The sequence below is a fragment of the Pipistrellus hanaki genome (assembly GCF_964339955.1).
Source record: "Pipistrellus hanaki genome assembly, chromosome: 9".
Taxonomy (NCBI): domain Eukaryota; kingdom Metazoa; phylum Chordata; class Mammalia; order Chiroptera; family Vespertilionidae; genus Pipistrellus; species Pipistrellus hanaki.
In genome coordinates, this window is record NC_140511.1 from 18,206,547 (window position 1) to 18,226,389 (window position 19,843).

The 19,843-nt window shown below is 37.9% G+C and overlaps 1 protein-coding gene across 3 annotated transcripts in view; it reads left to right on the forward strand.

The window, feature by feature from the left end:
- The window catches only part of ATM (ATM serine/threonine kinase), a 110,798-nt gene that overhangs the window by 86,583 nt on the left and 4,372 nt on the right, over nt 1-19,843 (forward strand). For 2 of the 3 annotated variants that reach the window (XM_084895129.1, XM_084895128.1), the window contains 14 exons: nt 4-171; nt 1,215-1,328; nt 2,234-2,454; nt 3,372-3,583; nt 4,952-5,061; nt 5,406-5,564; nt 5,957-6,095; nt 7,335-7,417; nt 8,983-9,123; nt 11,688-11,804; nt 12,765-12,914; nt 15,464-15,629; nt 17,303-17,389; nt 19,213-19,327. In XM_084895129.1, coding sequence (XP_084751255.1) covers nt 4-171; nt 1,215-1,328; nt 2,234-2,454; nt 3,372-3,583; nt 4,952-5,061; nt 5,406-5,564; nt 5,957-6,095; nt 7,335-7,417; nt 8,983-9,123; nt 11,688-11,804; nt 12,765-12,914; nt 15,464-15,629; nt 17,303-17,389; nt 19,213-19,327 — 1,982 coding nt within the window. Of the gene's footprint in view, nt 1-3; nt 172-1,214; nt 1,329-2,233; nt 2,455-3,371; nt 3,584-4,947; nt 5,062-5,405; nt 5,565-5,956; nt 6,096-7,334; nt 7,418-8,982; nt 9,124-11,687; nt 11,805-12,764; nt 12,915-15,463; nt 15,630-17,302; nt 17,390-19,212; nt 19,328-19,843 lie in introns of all 3 variants that reach the window. The other variant, XM_084895130.1, reaches the window with a different exon arrangement.

Genomic DNA, 19,843 nt, shown 5'->3' on the forward strand with positions numbered 1-19,843 from the left:
CAGCTCCCTGAAAAGGCAATATTCCAAATTAAACAGTATAATCCAACTAGCTGTGGAGTTTCTGGGTGGCAGCTGGAGGAAGCGCAAGTATTCTGGGCAAAGCAGGAGCAGAGCCTGGCCCTGAGCATTCTCAAGCAAATGATCAAGAAGCTGGATGCCAGTTGCTCAAAGGTTCACTCCTTTTTTATTGCTGAATTAATATTTTACTGTTATAAAAAAAATTACTGTGCTTTAAATATTTTTAATAAATTCATAATTTTTAAAGCCTTGAAATTACTGCTATGGGTAAGAAATTGTAAAAAGAAGTCTGAAAAATTAATATTTGTAAAAGGGTTGAAAAAGTATTCAGTTTTCTATTTAACATAATTGTATCAGTCCATCTTGTAGTAGACTTATTGCCATGCCTTTTCTTATAAGATTCAGGAAGGATATGTGGGAAACAAACATGAAGTTACTATAAATTTGAAATAACGAATAACTAAGAGAAAAATGCTTGAGAGAACAAAACTTTTAAAATGAGCAAGTTGGAATAATTAGGTTGTCAATCCACATACTTTGAAATATATAATGTTAATGTTTTATCTACCATTTCCTATTAGCTATTGAAGATTTGGATGCTCTAAAGCTTTATTTACAGCACACAATGGACAGAAGTAGAGGCATTTGTGGGAATCATGACGTGTTAAAGGGTGTGGTCACAATAATGTTCTTCTGACGTGTATCTGATTAGTGAATATCAACTTACTGCACTTCTGGTATTGAGCATCTGTATGGCATCTTCCAGTTTTAGCAGATTCATTATTGTGTCAGAGTACTGGAAGCCAATATGATATGATGTTTAAATTTTGTTTAATAGTATGGGCCCTAGGGTAAGGCTCACTCAATTTTAGTTTCTACTCTGCAAATTAAGGATAATAATACTAATTTCACAGGATTAAATTAGTAAAAATACATAAAGGCCTTAGAGAGTGCCTGGCGTATACAAGTACTCAATAATTGTAAGTTATTCCAATAATAGTAATAATAGAAAGTAGAGGGTGAATATTTCATAAACTTACATACTTGGATTATTAAAATAATTGTGTGGTGAAAGCAGATAAAGAGAAACATTGTTAACCTGCTTTTTTTTTTTTTTTTTTCCCCTAAGTGGAAGATATTTTTGTATAGTTCTGATGATACTTTTAAGATTTTAAGATTTTGCTTTTTATATGCAGGATGATCCCAACCTAAAACTTGTATACGCAGAATGTCTGAGGGTTTGTGGCAACTGGTTAGCAGAAACTTGCTTAGAAAATCCTGCAGTCATCATGCAGACCTATCTAGAAAAGGTAAGGTTTTCTTACAACCGTTAAGACAATTGTTTAGCCTGAATAAAACTTGATCTTTTCATCAAGGCCAAATTTATTTTAAAAGCAAGTAAAGTATGATTTCTATGTATTACATATTATTATTATTATTACTGCTGTAACTCTATATAACTGGTGGGCAGAATGGGATAGAATATTGAAAAAGAAGGAGCATTTAAAAAAAATTTAATTCTTGCCCTAGCTGGTTTGGCTCAGTGAATAGAGCATCAGCCTGCGGACTGATGGGTCCCAGGTTTGATTCCAGCCAAGGGCACATGCCTAGGTTGCAGACTCGATCCCCAGTAGGGGGGTGTGCAGGAGGCAGCCAATCAGTGATTCTCTCTCATCATTGATGTTTCCATCTCTCTATCCTTCTCCCTTCCTCTCTAAAATCAATTTAAAAAAATTAAAAATTATGTAAATTCTTTATTGCTGAAAGTATTACATGTCTCCTTTTTCTCCCAAGACGGAACATATTTTTAAAGAAAGCTCAAATGTGTCTTCCTTTTCTCCTCACCAGCACCCACTCTTTCAGCAAGTTGTTTCTGATAATTTCTCCATTTATTTGTGTACAAAACTAGCTGATTAAGGAATGTGCGAGTCTGCCTGTGCTGTCCATTTGTACTAGTAGTCCAACCACCCAGCAACTAGTACTAAGACTTCTGAACTCCAGCCCCTTTCTACTTTCCTATCCTCCCTCTTACTGCTTTAGTTCAATTTGTAACTATCAGAGTTGTTTTGAAAAGTCAAGAAAGTAGTGTAGTTCATATGACTTAGCTGGTACATAAACAAGTATAACTTTAGCGTAGGTATTTCTTTGACCTGTGTGATTCTCGAGGTGCCTTTAGTACCTGTAAATGTAATATAAACGGATTGTGTTTCCAAAGGCAGTGCAAGTTGCTGGAAATTATGATGGAGAAAGCAGTGATGAGCTCAGAAATGGACAAATGAAGGCATTTCTCTCATTAGCACGGTTCTCAGATACTCAGTACCAGAGGATTGAAAACTACATGAAATCATCAGAATTTGAAAACAAACAAGCTCTTCTAAAGAGGGCCAAAGAGGAAGTGGGCCTTCTTAGGGAACATAATATTCAGACCACTAACAGGTAACTAACTAGGTGTCTACAAGTGACAAGATAAACAGGTATATAGTGACTATAGGTATACACATACACAGAATTCATCTTCTGGTTCTAAGCTCATGATAGAGTACATGGGTGTTAGCTTTTTGTTTTGTTGTTTTGATTTGTTAGTATCCTATATAATAAAACCCTAATATGCAGATCGACCAAATGGCAGAACAACTGGCAGAATAACTAGTCGCTGTGACACACACTGAACATCAGGGGGTAGGACGTTCAACGCAGGAGCTGCCCCCAGCCTGTAGGCCCTGACCAGTGGTGGAGGTGAGGCGCAGGGCCAGCGAGCAGGTGGCGCCAGGCCAGCTAAGGCAGATGCCATTGGGGACTCCCCGATCACCCTGCTGGTCCATTCTCTGCGGGGCGACCATGGAGCGATCGAAGGGACCCCACTGGTAGCACCAGGCCAGCCAAGGTGGGTGCCAGCAGGGGCCCCCAATTACCCCACTGGTTGCCCCGCAGATCAGCCCTGATTGCTGGCCAGGTCTAGGGACCCTACCCATGCACGAATTTCGTGCACCGGCCCTCTAGTTATAAATAAAAAGAGAGAGGTGTTGAAATTAAATACAAAAGATTACCTATTTTTGATGTAATTAAATCTTTTATTCCAACTTGCCTTTGGTCTGCATATTTTAGTGTAAGTAGAGAATAAAGTAAACTTAAATACCTTAGGTAGAGTCCACTCTGTCTTTGGTTAGCGATGATAGTACAAACTTACTTTAAGACAAAAAGTAAAAGAAAGAAGACAAAAAGTAAGTTTGGTTCCTTTATAACCTTTAGAATTTTGCCTTTCTGGTTTTTCATTTATGTTGTATGTCATGTATGATTTTGTAGTTCTGTGCATTTGACGGCTTTTGTGTTTTACTTTAATTATTCAATGCAAGATACACAGTAAAGGTCCAGCGAGAGCTGGAGCTGGATGAATGTGCACTCCGGGCACTGAAAGAGGATCGGAAACGTTTCTTGTGTAAAGCTGTTGAAAATTACATCAGTTGCCTGTTAAGTGGAGAAGGGCATGATATGTGGATATTCCGTCTTTGTTCCCTCTGGCTTGAAAATTCTGGAGTTTCTGAAGTCAGTGGTATGATGAAGGCAAGTTGTCTTTTCAACCTGATATTCTACCATGTGCTTGAAAAGCTTAGTATCAGGGATTTTGTATACTTTGTACCCATAGCACGGGGCTTGGTGCTCATAGTACACTTAGGTCCAAGTATGCACAGTGTACTTAATTAGCTCTAGTGATGCAGTTTGTATGGAGACGAGAGAATTTAAGTCAGACTTTTTCTATTTCTTTGCAATAACCATGGGGATGTACCCAGAATACTAAGTTGGGGGATTTGGAAAGCAGTTAAAAATGATGAGGTCACAGGTAGATTACTTTGCTGGGTTTATGCTTTTCTAGAATTTTTCAGAGAATTCTTTTGTAATTGGAAAATAATTTTTAAAGAAAGCATCAAGGCAGCAGTATTTCCTAAGTTTTTATGTAAATATTGTAGATTTTATTGATGACACCTAACATTAAAGTAATGTTAATTATATATACGGTGTTCCAAAAAACATGTCACACACTTTGAATAATTATAAAGGCAGTGTTTATTAAAATAACCTTCATTTTCAGAATTGTGCTCTCAGCTGTTAAAGTGTATATACATTTTCAGGGCACACCCCAAAAGTTAAAATAAATTTCATTTTCAAAATTGAGCTGTTGGCGGTTAAAGTGTATATACATTTTGGAGGGGACAGTTAATTTGAAGCTTAAAAGTAAAATGGTTCTGCTGGATGAAAAGAATGGCAAGACTCATAATAGACACAACTAGTCTCAGTCACTAGTGCACAAACCTGTTACTTTTAGCATCTAGGGGATAATAATATACCATTTTATTATACTCTGACTGCTCAGGAGTCCAGATCACCGCCTTGGTCCTCAGATCCACTTTTGTCCTCCTTGGGTTCACTGGAATATAAGCAGTGCCGAGTATTTCAATTCTCAATACAATTTAATGTAGGATTAAATACAATGGATCAATCTAGAATGCCAATCAGAAAGACTCAGATAAGATAAATGATAAGGCCGAGGCCAGTTTGACTCAGCGGTAGAGCGTTGGTCTGCGGACTGAAGGGTCCCAGGTTCGATTCCGGTCAAGGGCATGTACATTGGTTGCGGGCACATCCCCGGTGGGGGGTGTGCAAGAGGCAGCTGGTCAATGTTTCTCTCTCATCGACGTTTCTAGCTCTCTATCTCTCTCCCTTCCTCTCTGTAAAAAATCAATAAAATATATTGGGGGGGAAAAAAGAAAAGAAAAAAAGATAAATGATAAGGAAACACTGTAGTGAAGTTTTATTATCAACCACTAGGTTGTGCTAGTTGACAAGCATTACCTTAGAGTAATTTATTTTCTTAGATGTGAGACTATTTCAAATGCATTGTTTCTTAATTTTGTGTATTTTTTTTTATGATAGAGAGATGGTATGAAGATTCCATCATATAAGTTTTTGCCTCTAATGTACCAACTGGCTGCTAGAATGGGGACCAAGATGACGGGAGGCCTAGGATTTCATGAAGTCCTCAATAATGTAAGTAAACCTGAAAACCAAAACAGCAATTGCTTTTCTTTCATATTATCATACGCTATATCAAGTATTAATTGCTGTTCCTTTCTAAGAAATGGAAACACAAAAAAATTTAGTCCTGAATTTATTGTGCTAAGGGCAAGAACAAAGATTTCCTTTTGTTTCCTCTCCCTGCACATACATCATTCATTTCTCTCTTATGTACCTCTGTCTCTCACACATGCTTCACCCACTGCGGTATCCAGTACAGTAACACATATCTCAATGTGAAGCAAAATGAAAAGGGTGGTGGATTTTCTACTTTTTTGTTTGTTTGCATAAAACTAATAGTTCTTCATTTGTGACAGCTCATCTCTAGAATTTCAATGGATCACCCCCATCATACTTTGTTTATTATATTGGCCTTGGCAAATGCGAACAAAGATGAATCTTTGACAAAATCAGAGGCAGCAAGAAGGAGTAGAATAACTAAAAATGCACCCAAACAGAGCTCTCAGCTTGATGAGGTATTTGGATTAAGCATATATAACTTTTTGAATTGTGATATTCATATTTTCCCAGAATATTCTTTTCTTAAATCCCAGGGATTCTAGGAATGTGTGTTGTGACTAGATTCAGTTTGTAAATCCCTTGTTATTATGATGCCACTTAACTTGGTTCAAAATTTCTGAATATTTCTCAAAGCATATGAGATACCAGTAATATTTTACATTTTTTCCTCACAGCAATGAGCAAATAAAAAAATTATTCTTGAGGTTATTATATCTTTTATGTATTTCATTCATAAGGGAACTGTTTTGTTTAAATCGGAGGGATTATAGTTCTTTCATTGCCTACATGTGGGCATACTGGCAGATATTTTCTTATGCACTATTTTTTGTTTGTTTTTTATGAATAGGATCGAATTGAGGCTGCAACCAAAATTATACGTACTATGAGAAGCAGGAGACCCCAGATGGTCAGGAGTGTTGAGACACTTTGTGACGCTTATATTATATTAGCAAACTTCGACGCCACTCAGTGGAAGACTCAGAGAAGTATGTGCTTAGAAGAATGAGTGTTGCTTTCATGCTATGTAATTCTCTGTAGAGATTTGTTAATTATAGAGACTAATGTGTAAATCTCTTTAAGTCACAATACTGTAATTACAGATACGAAGGTCCTGTTGATTGCAATTCACACATGATCCAAACTTAATTTTTATCTGATAGCTTCAGTACCCTTCACTTTTCCACTTAATATCTTTTGATGGAACTGATAATAGATGATCTCACTGGATTATTTCGAACTGAATTATTTGATTTTTCTGGATAATCTTCTGTTGCAGAGAATTGTATAGAAGCACATCCTTTAAAGTAACCGAAAGCTAAGATTTTTTTAGGGTCAAAGTTTTTTTAAATTGTTAGATACTTACTGTGCTCTAGGCTTTAAAAATGAAAAAGCCTCCATCTCTTTCATAGAGTGCCTTGCATGTAATCCATCCTTCTTGCTATGTCTGTTCAAATAATTATAAGATGATGTAATATTTGATTATATGCATTCACTTATAAGTATCTCTCTCCCCATACTTTATAATAATGATATCCCATTTTCTGTTTAGAATCATATCTTCACATTTAAATTCTTATTACTTTAAAATAAGAATGAGACTTCTCACTGTGTTCCTCTAAGCAAACAAAAAAATACTGTCATGTCCTTTAGTAACTCTTTTTTTCTTTTTTTAATGTATTTTTATTGATTTCAGAGAGGAAGGGAGAGGGAGAGATAGAAACATCAATGATGAGAGAGAATCATTGATCACTTGCCTCCTGCATACCCCTTATTGGGGATCAAGACTGCAACCCAGGCATGTGCCCTTGACTAGAATCAAACCCAGGACACTTCAGTCCACGGGCCGATGCTCTAGCCACTGAGCTAAACCAGCTAGGGCCCTTTAGTCACTTTTAATAGTATAGCAGGAATACATTAGGTAATTATCTATGTAATGACTTAAAAGATATGTCATTATCTCAGATGCTCAACCTGGCCCCCTCAATCTGATTACCAGGGCCAGGTGACCAGCAGATGCATTTGTAAGCCATTTTAATTAGCCATCTCTATGCTCTGACCTGGAGCTACATTGTGTCCCAGGCCCTTGGGACTTCATTTCTATACCAGGGATTAAACCACGGATCAGCCAGAAGTCGGGGTCTGTGGCATTTGCTAAATTGTGCTTTACTGTCAGTACTGTTCCTCAATTTTTGGTTGCCACTAAAACCTCTTTGTTTTACATACAGAAGGCATAAAAATTCCAGCAGACCAGCCAATTACTAAACTTAAAGACTTAGAAGATGTTGTTGTTCCTACTATGGAAATTAAGGTAATTAACCATCAACTCTTTTGCTTTATTAAACTAAATTCCTCTGTGTTAGGTTAAATCATTAGAAATCGCCTTTTTTGTACATCAAAATTGGTTAAACACTAGCAGTTTCATTTGTTTCAACCTATAGTTTTTTTCTTTATTAGATTCCCTATGCTCAAGCCTTAAAATGCCTCTCCTGCTTTCTTTTCCTTTACTTTCAGCTCCATAGCCCCCATCTTTCTTATGAAGAATGTCTGTAGACTGTTATCTTCATTGGCCAGAAGAAGGAAAGATTCCAAATGCTTATGCCAAAATTAGTTTTTAACTTGGCAAGAAAGTTCCTAATTGTGTTACTGGTTTTAAAAGTTCTATATGCATTAGAATTTGTTGACTGTGGTGTATTACAGTTTTAAGCAAAGCAGTATGTGTTGTAATATAAAATTGATTATAATGTACATGATACATTTAGCTATGTCATAATGATCTTTCATTGCTATAAGTACCCTTTGGTCAGGAATATCCTTTCTAATAAAGAGGGAACATGTTAATTGACCCTTACACCATCACAAAGATGGCAGCACCCACAGCTATAATAATAAGGAGGCAATATGCTAATTGACTGCCCCACCCTCAAAGGTGGCGGCATCCACAGCCAATAAGGAGGCAATATGCTAATTGACTGCCCCACCCTCAAAGGTGGCAGCACCCACAACCAATAAGGAGGGAATATGCTAATTGACTGCCCCACCCTCACAGCCACAAGATGGCGGCACCCAATCCTCTCAGCCCCCCAGCTTCCCAGGGCCGGCTAAGGCATAGGTAACGAGGGCCAGCTGAGACTTGTGCTGCCGGCAGTGGCAGCAGTAGAGGTATGTTGGGGCATTGCCTTCCCAATTGCCAGGTTGCCTCCTGACCTTGAGAGCTCCCAAACTGTGAGATGGGACAGGCCGGGCTGAGGGACCCCTCTCCAATGCATGAATTTTCATGCACTGGGCCTCTAGTATGTAATAATAAAGGTTATAGTTTAAAAAATGATCACTTTAGCGACATTGTAAATCTCTCCTTTGAGTTTCCAATTCAGTGGTTAGTACCTATAGTTATCTGATTTGAAGTATAGCTGTTTATGTAGATTAACTAATATCTTTCCAATTATTTCATGAATGTTATTTAGCTGAATAATTCCTGAAAATGCAATACTTTGTAGTTACAACCTAGAGAACTCCTCTCCAGCTTTTTAAAAATTTAGCTTGTTATGATTTTATGAGTACTATTTCTCAGATGACTTAACATAGACAGTGTTAAGACATGTTTTCAATAATTTTTCAATGACACTATTCCAATTATTTATACCCTACTTTTATTGATATATTTAGGGAGGTAGTTGTTATCTATGTCATTTTTTAAATTCTTGTCAATGTCAAATATTCTCTTTCATATAACAGAAAGTTTAAATTATAGCTCCAGTTCTTAACCAACAGCACATCGTCATTCCTCTTTTTAATATTTAATATTAAAATTATTTATGATATTTGATTTTTCAAATAGTGTATCTGACCTATTACCATTTTTATGTTTTTTATTAGGTGGACCCCACAGGAGAATATAGAAATCTGGTGACTATACAGTCATTCAAAGCAGAATTTCGTTTAGCAGGAGGTGTAAATTTACCAAAAATAATAGATTGTGTGGGCTCTGATGGCAAGGAAAGGAGACAGCTTGTCAAGGTGAGGGTCCCCTTCTGTGGTGTGGTTCTCAGAGAGTTCATGAAAAGAATCAAAAAAAACATTGATATGTTCTTCCGCTTTATTTATCTCTTTATTCTGAATAATTACAAGTAAGGGAAACTTACTAATATAGAATAGAAATACATTATTTTCTAGAAACACAATGCTTTTCTCCATCTTTTTATGTGTCTCTGAAAGATCATTATTATAACGATTGCACATGTACAGACAGGATGAGGTTAACAAATCAGCTTGCTTGTTATAGGAAATATATTTTTGGGATTGTTATTTGTACTCTTTTCTTTTTAATTTAAATTCTTCATTGTCTAACACGGTGTTTCCCAAAGTGTGGTACGTGTACCCCCAGGGGTACGGGAAGAGTTTGGTGGGGGTACGCGTTGCACCGGAGTTTGGTGGGGATATGCACTGCACTGTGCTTAGCTGCACCTAATTCTACGTTCTCATGAGTACGAGGGGTACTCAGCATTACGAAAATTATAGAAGGGCTACACATATGTCAAAAGTTTGGGAAACACTGGTCTAAAGTATTACAAATATCTTCTTTTTCTCCCATTGACTTCTTCTCGGCCATTCTCACCCCAAGCACATGCCCTCATCCCCCTACTGTTTGTGTCCACGGGATATGCTCATATGCATGCATACAAGTCTTTTGGTTGATCTTTCCCTCCCTCTCCCCTGCCATCCCTCTGAGGTCAAACCGTCTGTTCAATGCTTCTGTCTCGCTGAATCTACCTATTTTTGTTCATCAGTTTATCTTGTTCATTATATCTCACAAAAATGACATCATGTGATGCCTTTCCCCAGGTGGCTTATTTTTGCTTAGCATAATGCTTTCTAGGTCCATCCATGCTATTCCAAATGGTAAGAGTTTCTTCTTTTTTATAGCAGCGTACATTGTGTAGATATACCACTTTTTTAATCTACTCATCTGCTTATGGGCACTTAGACTGTTTCCAAATCTTAGCTATGGTGAATTGTGCTGCTATGAACATAGGGGTGCATATATCCTTTCTGATTGGTGTTTCTGGGATCTATTCTGGTTTTTTGGGATATATTCCTAGGAGTGGGATTACTGGGTCAAATGGGAGTTCCATTTTTAGTTTTTTAAGGAAACTCCATACTGTTCTCCACAGTGGTTGCACCAGTCTGCATTCCCACCAAGCAGTGCACGAGGGTTCCTTTTTCTCTGCATCCTCGCCAGCACTTGTCATTTGTTGATGGTAGCCATTCTGACAGGTGTGAGATGGTACCTCATTGTTGTTTTGATTTGCATCTCTCAGATGATTAGTGGCTTTCAGCATGTTTTCATATGTCTCTTGGCCTTCTATGTGTCCTCTTTCAAAAAGTATCTATTTAGGTCCTTTGCCCATTTTTTGATTGAATTGTTTATCTTCCTTTTGTTAAGTTGTATGAGTTCCCTATAAATTTTGGAGATTAAACCCTTGTCGAATATAACATTGGCAAATATCTTTTCCCATGCAGTGAGCTTTCTTATTGTTTTGTTGGTGGTTTCTTTTGCTGTGAAGAAGCTTTTTATTTTTATGTAATTCCATTTGTTTTCTCCTTAGTTTCCATTGTCCTAGGAGCTATATCAGTAACGATATGGCTACAACAAATGTCTGATATTTTGCTGCCTATGGATTCTTCTGAGATTTTTTTGGTTTTCCATACATATAACTTCTTTATTTATTTTGAGTTTATTTTTGTTTATGGTGTAAGTTGGTGATGTAGTTGCATTTTTTGCATATATCTTTCCAATTTTCCAACACCATTTATTGAAGAAACTGTCTTGATTCCATTGTATGCTCTTGCCTCTTTTGTCAAATATTAATTGAGCATAATGGCTTGGGTGGATTTCTGGGTTCTCTGTTCTGTTCCATTGGTCTATATGTCTGTTCTTGTGCCGCTACCAGGCAGTTTTGAGAACAGTGACTTTGTAATATAGCTTGCTATCTGGTATTGTGATCCTTTCAACTTAGTTCTTTTTTCTCAGGATTGCTGTGGCTATTCGGGGTCTTTTTTTATTCCAGATATAGTTGTGGAGAGTTTGTTCTAGGTCTGTGAAATAGTCATTGGTATTTGTTATTTATATTCTTGTTTAGTTCAAATCTAAGGTCCTTGCTTCAATATCCTGAGTCTGGCACTATGCTCAAGTGCTAACAAACGTACCAGAAAGGATGGCAATTTTCCTTTAGTCTGCTCAAAAGCTCTTTAGGCCTCGCTGAGGAGTGGCAGAGAGAGAATAGTTGCCCAGGACTTTTGTAGCTTGCCCTCAGGTGGAGAAATTTCAGCTGGGTGGGGCTTTCTCCCCCCCCCCCCCCCCCAAATTGCTCTGCCTACTCAGTGTTATAGCTTCTTCTAAATGAAAGAATAGCCTAGGTCTTAATTATTTAAGAGGCCATTCAGAGGAGCACTGATGCTCAGATTGATTTTTGAGTGCCCTTCCGCTGTCCTCAGATGTCTCTTAGTATGACTTTATTGTAAAGAAACTCTGTGCTTAGTTATTCTTTTTTTTTTTTTTTTTTTTTTTGAATATTGTGAAGGGCCGTGATGACCTGAGACAAGATGCTGTCATGCAGCAGGTTTTCCAGATGTGTAACACATTGCTGCAGAGAAACACTGAGACCAGGAAGAGGAAATTGACTATCTGCACATACAAGGTAACTTGTTTATTCTTCTATGGCTTCACCAAAAGTCATGTTCAGACCAGGGGTAAGCACATGTTTTCTGTGAAGGACCAGATAGTACACATTTGAGATGTTATGGGCCACAAAAGGTCTCTCATTTATCCTTTATATTTTCTTTACAACCCTTTTAACCTGAAACCCCATTCTTAGCTCACAGGCCATTCAAAGCAGACTGAGGCTGGGATTTGTCCAAAGGCCATAGCTTGCCAATCTCTCCTTTAGCCACATTGTGGTGTTTTTTTTTGTTTGTTTGTTTGTTTTTCACTTTTTAAAAGAACTCATTAATGTTAACTGCAGTGAGGTGTTTCTTATAATCAACTAAAGTATTTTTTTCCTTATCTTAAACCAGTTGGCTTATTTATGGTATAAAAGTACTCTTAAGAAGAAAAGTGCTTTTAAAAAGAAAATACTGCGCTGACCGGGTGGCTCAGGTGGTTAAAACATAGTCCCGTATACCAAGAAGGTTGTGGGTTCAATCCCCAGTTGGGCCTCTATGGAAGGCAACTACTCAATGTTTCTCTCTCTCTCTGATGTTTCTCCCTAACCCTCCCCTCCCTCTCTCTCAAATCAATAAAAACATTTTTTAAGTACATATAAGGAAAACAGGGTTAATTTCTCTTCCAAATGAAACCAACTAAGTGTGGCTCAGTACAGGTGTGAAAGGGGATCATAAACTGGATTGATTTCTCAAGGGAATCCTGGAGACTAAGAGATGAGCAGGCTCTCAAGTCTAAGCAACAGGCTAGAAAATCTTACTCTTTGAGCTTAAGTATATTTCTGGTTGCTTTTCTCCAAAGAACTTTGTCTCCTGTGGACAGAGAAATTGTAACACAACTTGGGAAAATGCTTTATCCTGGCTCTGATAGTTTAAAGATTGTCATATGTTATTTAATGTCCTTCCATAATTAAAAGGTTTTTAATCTATAACTTTAGGTGGTTCCCCTTTCTCAGCGAAGTGGTGTTCTTGAATGGTGCACAGGAACTGTCCCTATTGGTGAATTTCTTGTTAACAATGAGAATGGTGCTCATAAGAGATACAGGCCAAATGACATCACTGCCTATCAATGCCAGAAGAAAATGATGGTAAGTGACACCCAAAAGTATGAGTTATTGAAAAATTGTTTAATAGTGTACTAAAGCTCATGGTTATCAAATATCTTATCTAATAAAGAGGGAATATGCTAATTGACCATCACACCCTCACAGAATGGCAGTGCCCATAACAAATAAACGGGAAATATGCTAATTGACTGTCACACCCTCAAAGATGGTGGCGCCCACGGCCCATTCCACTCTGCACGCCTGCCTCTGGAGTCTCCCAGTCCCCTCAGCCCCCCAGCCACCCAGGGCCAGCCTAAGGCACAGGCAAGCCTCAGATGTCGGTTGCCCAGGGCCGTCCCGAGTCACAGGCAAGCCTTGGATGGCGGCTGCCAAGCCGCCTAAGGCCGCCCAAGGCTCAGGTAAACAGGGCCAGCCAAGGCTTGCACTGCCGGCAGTGGCAGCAGCAGAGGTGTGATGGGCATTGCCTTCCCCTGATCACTGGGTCACCTCCCGCCCCTGAGGGCTCTGGGACTGTGAGAGGAGGCAAGCTAGGCTGAGGGATCCCCAACCCTCCAGTGTATGAATTTTCATGCACCGGGCCTCTAGTAGAATATAAAATTTTTTAATCAGCAGGTAATGATACTAAGTAAAAGAAAGTAAGCTTACCACAATAAAAGGTTGTATGAATGGAAGAAAAGTTTTTAAACTGTAATGTCAACCCTTGTCTGATGAGAAATTTAATATTTTTCAATGTATGCTAATTTTTAACAAAACACTAAAGCAAAGCAAAACATTATGAGATAATTTTTATCTGAAATTAATATAGAGAGCTTCTAAGACATTTGCTACATTACACTTGTCATTTGGTTTGGCATTCACTCTCAGCAGTATTTATTAAATGCTACCTCTGTACCAGCTGAGCTTTCACAAATCTGAAATGTCACAGATGTTATGACTAATCATCATTGAACTCATCCCATTGAAAGATGAGAAGGAATGCAAAGAATTTCACTTGCCCAAGGTCAATGAGCTAATAAATGGTGGAGCAAGGATTTGAACCTTGTATCTACAACTCTAAAATCCACTTCTCCTTTCATTGCTCAGGGTACAGAGCAGGACAGAGTAGGAAGTGGTTAGTTCTCCCTGGGGTGGGGGATGGAGAGATCCTGATTCAAGAAAGGCTTTATAGAGGAGATTGTGTTTGAGGCAAGTTTTGTAAATGAATTTGTCTTCAAGCAGACGGAGATACAAGTAAAGAGAAGGAGGTGTGAACATACAGTTAAAGATAGCACAGGACTTTGAAGAAGAGCAGATAGGATACTGAATCAGTACTCATTAGTCAAAAAATAGAGAATTGCATTCAATGCTAAGAAATGTGCACTTTGTCCTGTAGGCAATAGAGAACCCTTGAGAAGAATGTTAATATCAAATTTGCATTTTAGAAAGATAGCTCTGACCCAGACTGCATGGCTCAATGGTTGAGCATGGACCCATGAACCAAGAGGTCTTTAGTTCAGTTCCCAGTCAGGGCGTATGTCTAGGTTGCGGGCTTGATCGCCAGTGGGGGGCAGCCATTGATGTTTCTTTCTCTCATCAATGTTTCTATCTCTATCCCTCTCTCTTCTTCTCTAAAAAATCAATAAAAACATTAAAAAAAAAAAAAAAAAAAAAGAAGAAGAAGAAGAAGAAGAAAGAAAGATAACTCTGACAACACTGTGGGTTATATTTTCAAAAATTCCGATTAAAGGCATGAGGCAGAGGATCTAAATTAAGATTCATAAACAGTAGGAATGGAGAATAGGGGGTACATATGAGAAATATTAAGTAGGCAGAACAGGTAGGATTTGGTTGCTGATTAGAAGTGGGATTGGTGAAAAAGTAATCAGTGGCACCCAGTTTTCTGGTTTGGGTGTTGGAGAGGCCATTCACTGTGTAAAAAATGGAAGAAGTGGCTGAGCTTTGCCACAGTTGAGGTGGTAGCTTAGTTTGGATTTGGAAGTGATCCCAGTGAAGATGTTGAGTGGGCAGTGGGAGAAGCGCATCATGCTGGAGCTTAGTGAAGGGGCCCCTGCCAAAGGTGGAGATTTGGAAGTCATCAGCACATAGGTGAGAGTTAGGCCCAGTGAGGTAGACAAGCCATGCTTCCGGAAGGTATGTTAGAAGCCAGGCCTGAGACTTGTCAGCCGCTTTGCCATCCATCAGTGATCCATTCTTCCTCCTTTTTGCTTCCTATCCCACTCCTCGTACCCAGTGCCATGACGCCACGTAAGATCGTCTGGCACTACCTTTGTCATTTTTGTTTACTTTCACATAGATTACAGGATCATGCAAGTTAGAATTTACTTAAAACAAAGACAGTCACTGTTGGTGCGTCTCTTTCCACTAATATTAACATGAAAACCCTAAAGGTATTAGAACTTGTTATTAATTGCTTCCCTGACCAGTGTGTTGGCTTCTTGTGAGTGGAGATACCTTATCTTTTTATTGCCTCTATGTCTATCATACTGTTTTCCATATAGACACTCTCAGTGGGCTTAAATTACTTGAACACAATATTGAGAAAAATAATTTTATATTTGATCTATTTAAAGGATGCGCAAAAGAAGTCTTATGAAGAGAAATATGAAACATTCATGGACATTTGTCAGAATTTTCAACCAGTGTTCCGTTACTTCTGCATGGAGAAATTCTTGGACCCAGCTGTTTGGTTTGAGAAACGATTGGCCTATACTCGCAGTGTGGCTACTTCTTCTATTGGTAATCTTACACATTTTGTCAATTCACACTTCCCACATTCTTAACCGCAGGGGATGGATGATGTTATTGATAGTGGTTGTCAACTAAATTGTTTTCATCTTTAGATCATTGAGTTTTTGTTCATCCTGATTTTTTTTTTTTAACAAAGAGTGGAAGGGAGGGGGAGAAAGACACACACACACACACACACACACACACACATATTGATCAGTTGCCTCCAGTATGTGGGATCAAACCTACAACACAGGTATGTTCCCTTGACCGGGAATCAAACCTGCGACACTTTGATGCACGAAGAATTGAACCTGCGACCCTTTGATGCATGAGTGACACTCCAACCACTGAGCCATGCTAGCCAGGACTCATCCTGATTTTTTTTAATTAAATTTTTTTTATTGATTTCAGAGAGGAAGGGAGAGGGAGAGAGATAAAAACATCAGAGATGAGGGAGACTCATTGATTGGCTGCATGACTCTTCTTAGCTTTTGCAGGAGAGAATTCTCCTGTTCCCAGGTAACAAGACTGTTTATTCCTTTTTGTTTAATAGACAGTATGGTTTATTTTCTCTTCCTGAATCCACTATGTTATTTTCTGAGATTTTCTTTGGAAAATAACAAAATGCATGATACTGCATGTAAGTTACTCCCTTTAATTATTAGTGTTCTTTGTGCAGAGCCTCTATAATACCATAATATTATCACCCAATGGTTGATTCTGTTTAATAAGATTTTGTTTTTAGAATAGAAATAATGATATATATTTAAATATTCAGAGTCTAATGTGTACTTAGACTTTGTTTTGCTTTTCCCATTTGTAAGAGATTGGAAAAGCTAGATAGGGCAATTAACAAAATCAAAGAGTATGCAGGCTAATAGGAACATCAGAGATCTTTTATCTTTTAATCCTCTGGTTTTTAACTGAACACCACTTCCTCCATCACTTAGGGACCACTTCCCAAGAAGGCAGGGCATATATGTTTTTTTAAAATTGTAGGTAATTATCCTCTTCTTTTCTACATTGAGAATCATTCATCTGATTGAACTAATTCAGGTTATAAACAAGGAAGTAGGCCTGTTAATGACAGAGCGAGTCATCTTAACTGCCTAGGTGGTGTCTGTTCTGTAACAACCTATTTAGTATCTTTCTGTAAGTTACAAGGCATTTTAAGGCATGTTCATAATCTGTCTTAAAAATAGAAATCAGGTTTGGGTGTTTTTTGTTTTTTTTTGTATAAACCTGATGAAATGAATTAATGATTAATCTGTGTTAAATATAACCAAGCAGAAGAAAGTTCCACTGAATAATGAATTTACTCATAAATTACTCAATAAATATTTGAATGCATATGCACTTGGCCCTGGTAAATAAATAATGGTTTCAACTTTAACCACACCTATGTCAGAGTACTAATATTTTAAAATGTGTCTGTATTAGTAAAGGGGAAACTTTTTAGCAACTTATCTAGGGTTTATAAAATTCAGTATAAATAAAAATAGCTGGTGAGATTTGACTTCAATTCAAAATGGCCAGCTATGAACATGTTTCCTTTAAGTAGGCTAAAAAGCCCTAACTACTTAAAATTATGTAGTCAGTGATAATAGTTGAAATTATGACTAGATTTGTTATTAAAAATAGATGATGTCAGTGATTTCAGGTTTGTTTTTCCCCCCCAGTTGGTTACATACTTGGACTTGGTGATAGACACGTACAGAATATCTTGATAAATGAGCAATCAGCAGAACTTGTACATATAGATTTAGGTAAGTCATAAAAGATATGTATTTCTATTTTGTTTAATAACTATTTAGTCATCAAGAAATGTTGTTTTCCTTCCAAGAAGATGTTCATGTTATAGGAATGGGGAGGCAGAGTATCATAGTAGAGGCTGCATGTAATCAAGTAGCTTGAGAGATAGATTGCTATGAGGCTATAAAAAGCCAAGCCAAGAAGTTTCAATTTTAATCCGTTAAATAATGGGAAGTAAATGAAGATATATTTAAGCAAAACGGGATTACATTTGATTATTGGAAAGGTAATTTGGGAGCAGTATTTATTGGCTGTGGGAAGACAGGTTAGTTGGTATTTTAGTGGTGTAGACAGAGAGTTGAAGATTTGGACTACATTTGTGAAGACCAGAGCCTTGGATTGGGGGACGTTTTTGCAGTAACTTGCACCGGTGATGTTAGATGTGGGAACAGTGGGAGAGGGGCTCCAGAGGAAGTGAAGTTTCTAGTAAGGAGCAGAGCAGGTTTTGTAATGAATAAGAAGCAGTAAGTTTAGTTTTGCAATTTCCAGATGGAGTAGGCAGCTTAATATGTAGGAGAACAAAGAAGATGAGCATAATGACATAGAACTTCCAGCAAACAGAATTCAGGTGAAGTCAGTGGACTGGAGGAGGTTCTGAACTCATGCATCAGCCGTGATAAAGAAGACCAAGGATGGGGTCGTGAGGAGTGCTGGTGTTGAAAAGGAGAAGTAAAAAGACATGCAAAGCAGTTTAAGGGTCACTTTCCTAAGGTGATAATCCTAAATTTGTAGTGGAGCCAATAGTGTGCTCATATGATTTCTTCCACCAATCCTGAACATCCCTGGAGTTGAAGTTTTAGTTTGAAATGGTAGGTGTGGTGGGGCAAGGAGATTTGAGGTACTGGTGAGAGTATTCACCCTTGTAATCTATACTCTGGGCTGAGTAGGGAAGGAAGAGAGGCTAATAGACTAGAAATCTCAATGAGTTTGAAGACTATTAAATAAAATAAGTGTACAGAAGAAGAGGTCTTGATTAGAATGTAGAATTTAAGAATTCTAAGAAAGTATAATTTTAAGAAATTAGAAATTCTATAATGTAATTCATATAGATGGCTTTCTATTATAAGAGAGAATAAAATTTAATTCCATTAGAAAGAGATCAAAGATATGATAAATATAAATTTATATATACACTGAGTGGCCATATTATTATGATCTCTGAACGCATAATAATCTTGGCCACTCAGTGTATATCCTATATAATAAAAGGCTAATATGCAAATTGTCCCCTCAACCAGGAGTTCGACCAGCAGGTAGGCTGGCCAACCGCCCAGGTGTCCTCCCGCTGGCCAGGCTGGCTGGACCCCACACATGCATGGATTCATGCACTGGGCCTCTAATATATATATATATATATATATATATATATATATATATATATATATATAGACACACACATACACTGAGTGGCCAGATTATTATGGGTTCAGAGATCATAATAATCTGGCCTCTCAGTGTCTATCCTCTGCATTTTAAATTCTACGTGTAACTACTTAATTTTTAAAATCATCCTTAAATGATTTGGCAACAGCAAAATGCCAAAAAAAATCTACATTTCTCTAATTATGCCAAGTAGTAGTAAATTTTTTTATTTATTTTTTTTAACGGTGGTAGAGATGAGGAAGCCAGGCTGAGCAGAAATAGAATGAACTATTGTGTGTTGTACTGAGAGGATAGAGGTGTCAGATTATTTGGTGCCTCTACAAGTTCACGTGCCAGTTGGGAGGAAAGTCAGTTAGCTATAGAACCTCCTAACTTCACTGTGTTTTTCCCCTAGGGGTTGCTTTTGAACAGGGTAAAATCCTTCCTACTCCTGAAACAGTGCCTTTCAGACTCACCAGAGATATTGTGGACGGGATGGGCATTACTGGCGTGGAGGGTGTCTTCAGAAGGTAAGTGATGTACGATAGGGCAGATGATTTTTGGTGTCAGAGGTATGTGGGTCATTGATTTCTATACATTATAGAATTCATGGCTACAATTACATGCCAGTGCTTTGCCAGCACTTACGAAGAGACCCTGGGTGAAAATAGCATTGTTTCCCCTTCTTTCAGGTCACCTGGGACCTCACCCCATCTATCAGGCATACTGTGCTTCCTAACTTCTGGAAGCAGCCACCTTTATCGTCAATGCCTCTGTCTAGTAACTCTCCTTTTAGTGTTCAGAACTCCTCTCGGGTGCTCATCGGTGGGCATATAATCGGTCCCAAAGGAGCTTATGAGCCATTCTAGTGCCTGCTGAAAGAAATGTGCAGTTCCCTGTATTTTCCCAGCCGACGTCTATGTACTCAGTTTTTAATGGGGCAGATTCCAATAATTACCACAGTAATTAATAACTGCAAGAAATATTTCATAGTATTGTATCCTTACATTCACACATATATGTTTTTTATAAAAGTATAACTGACA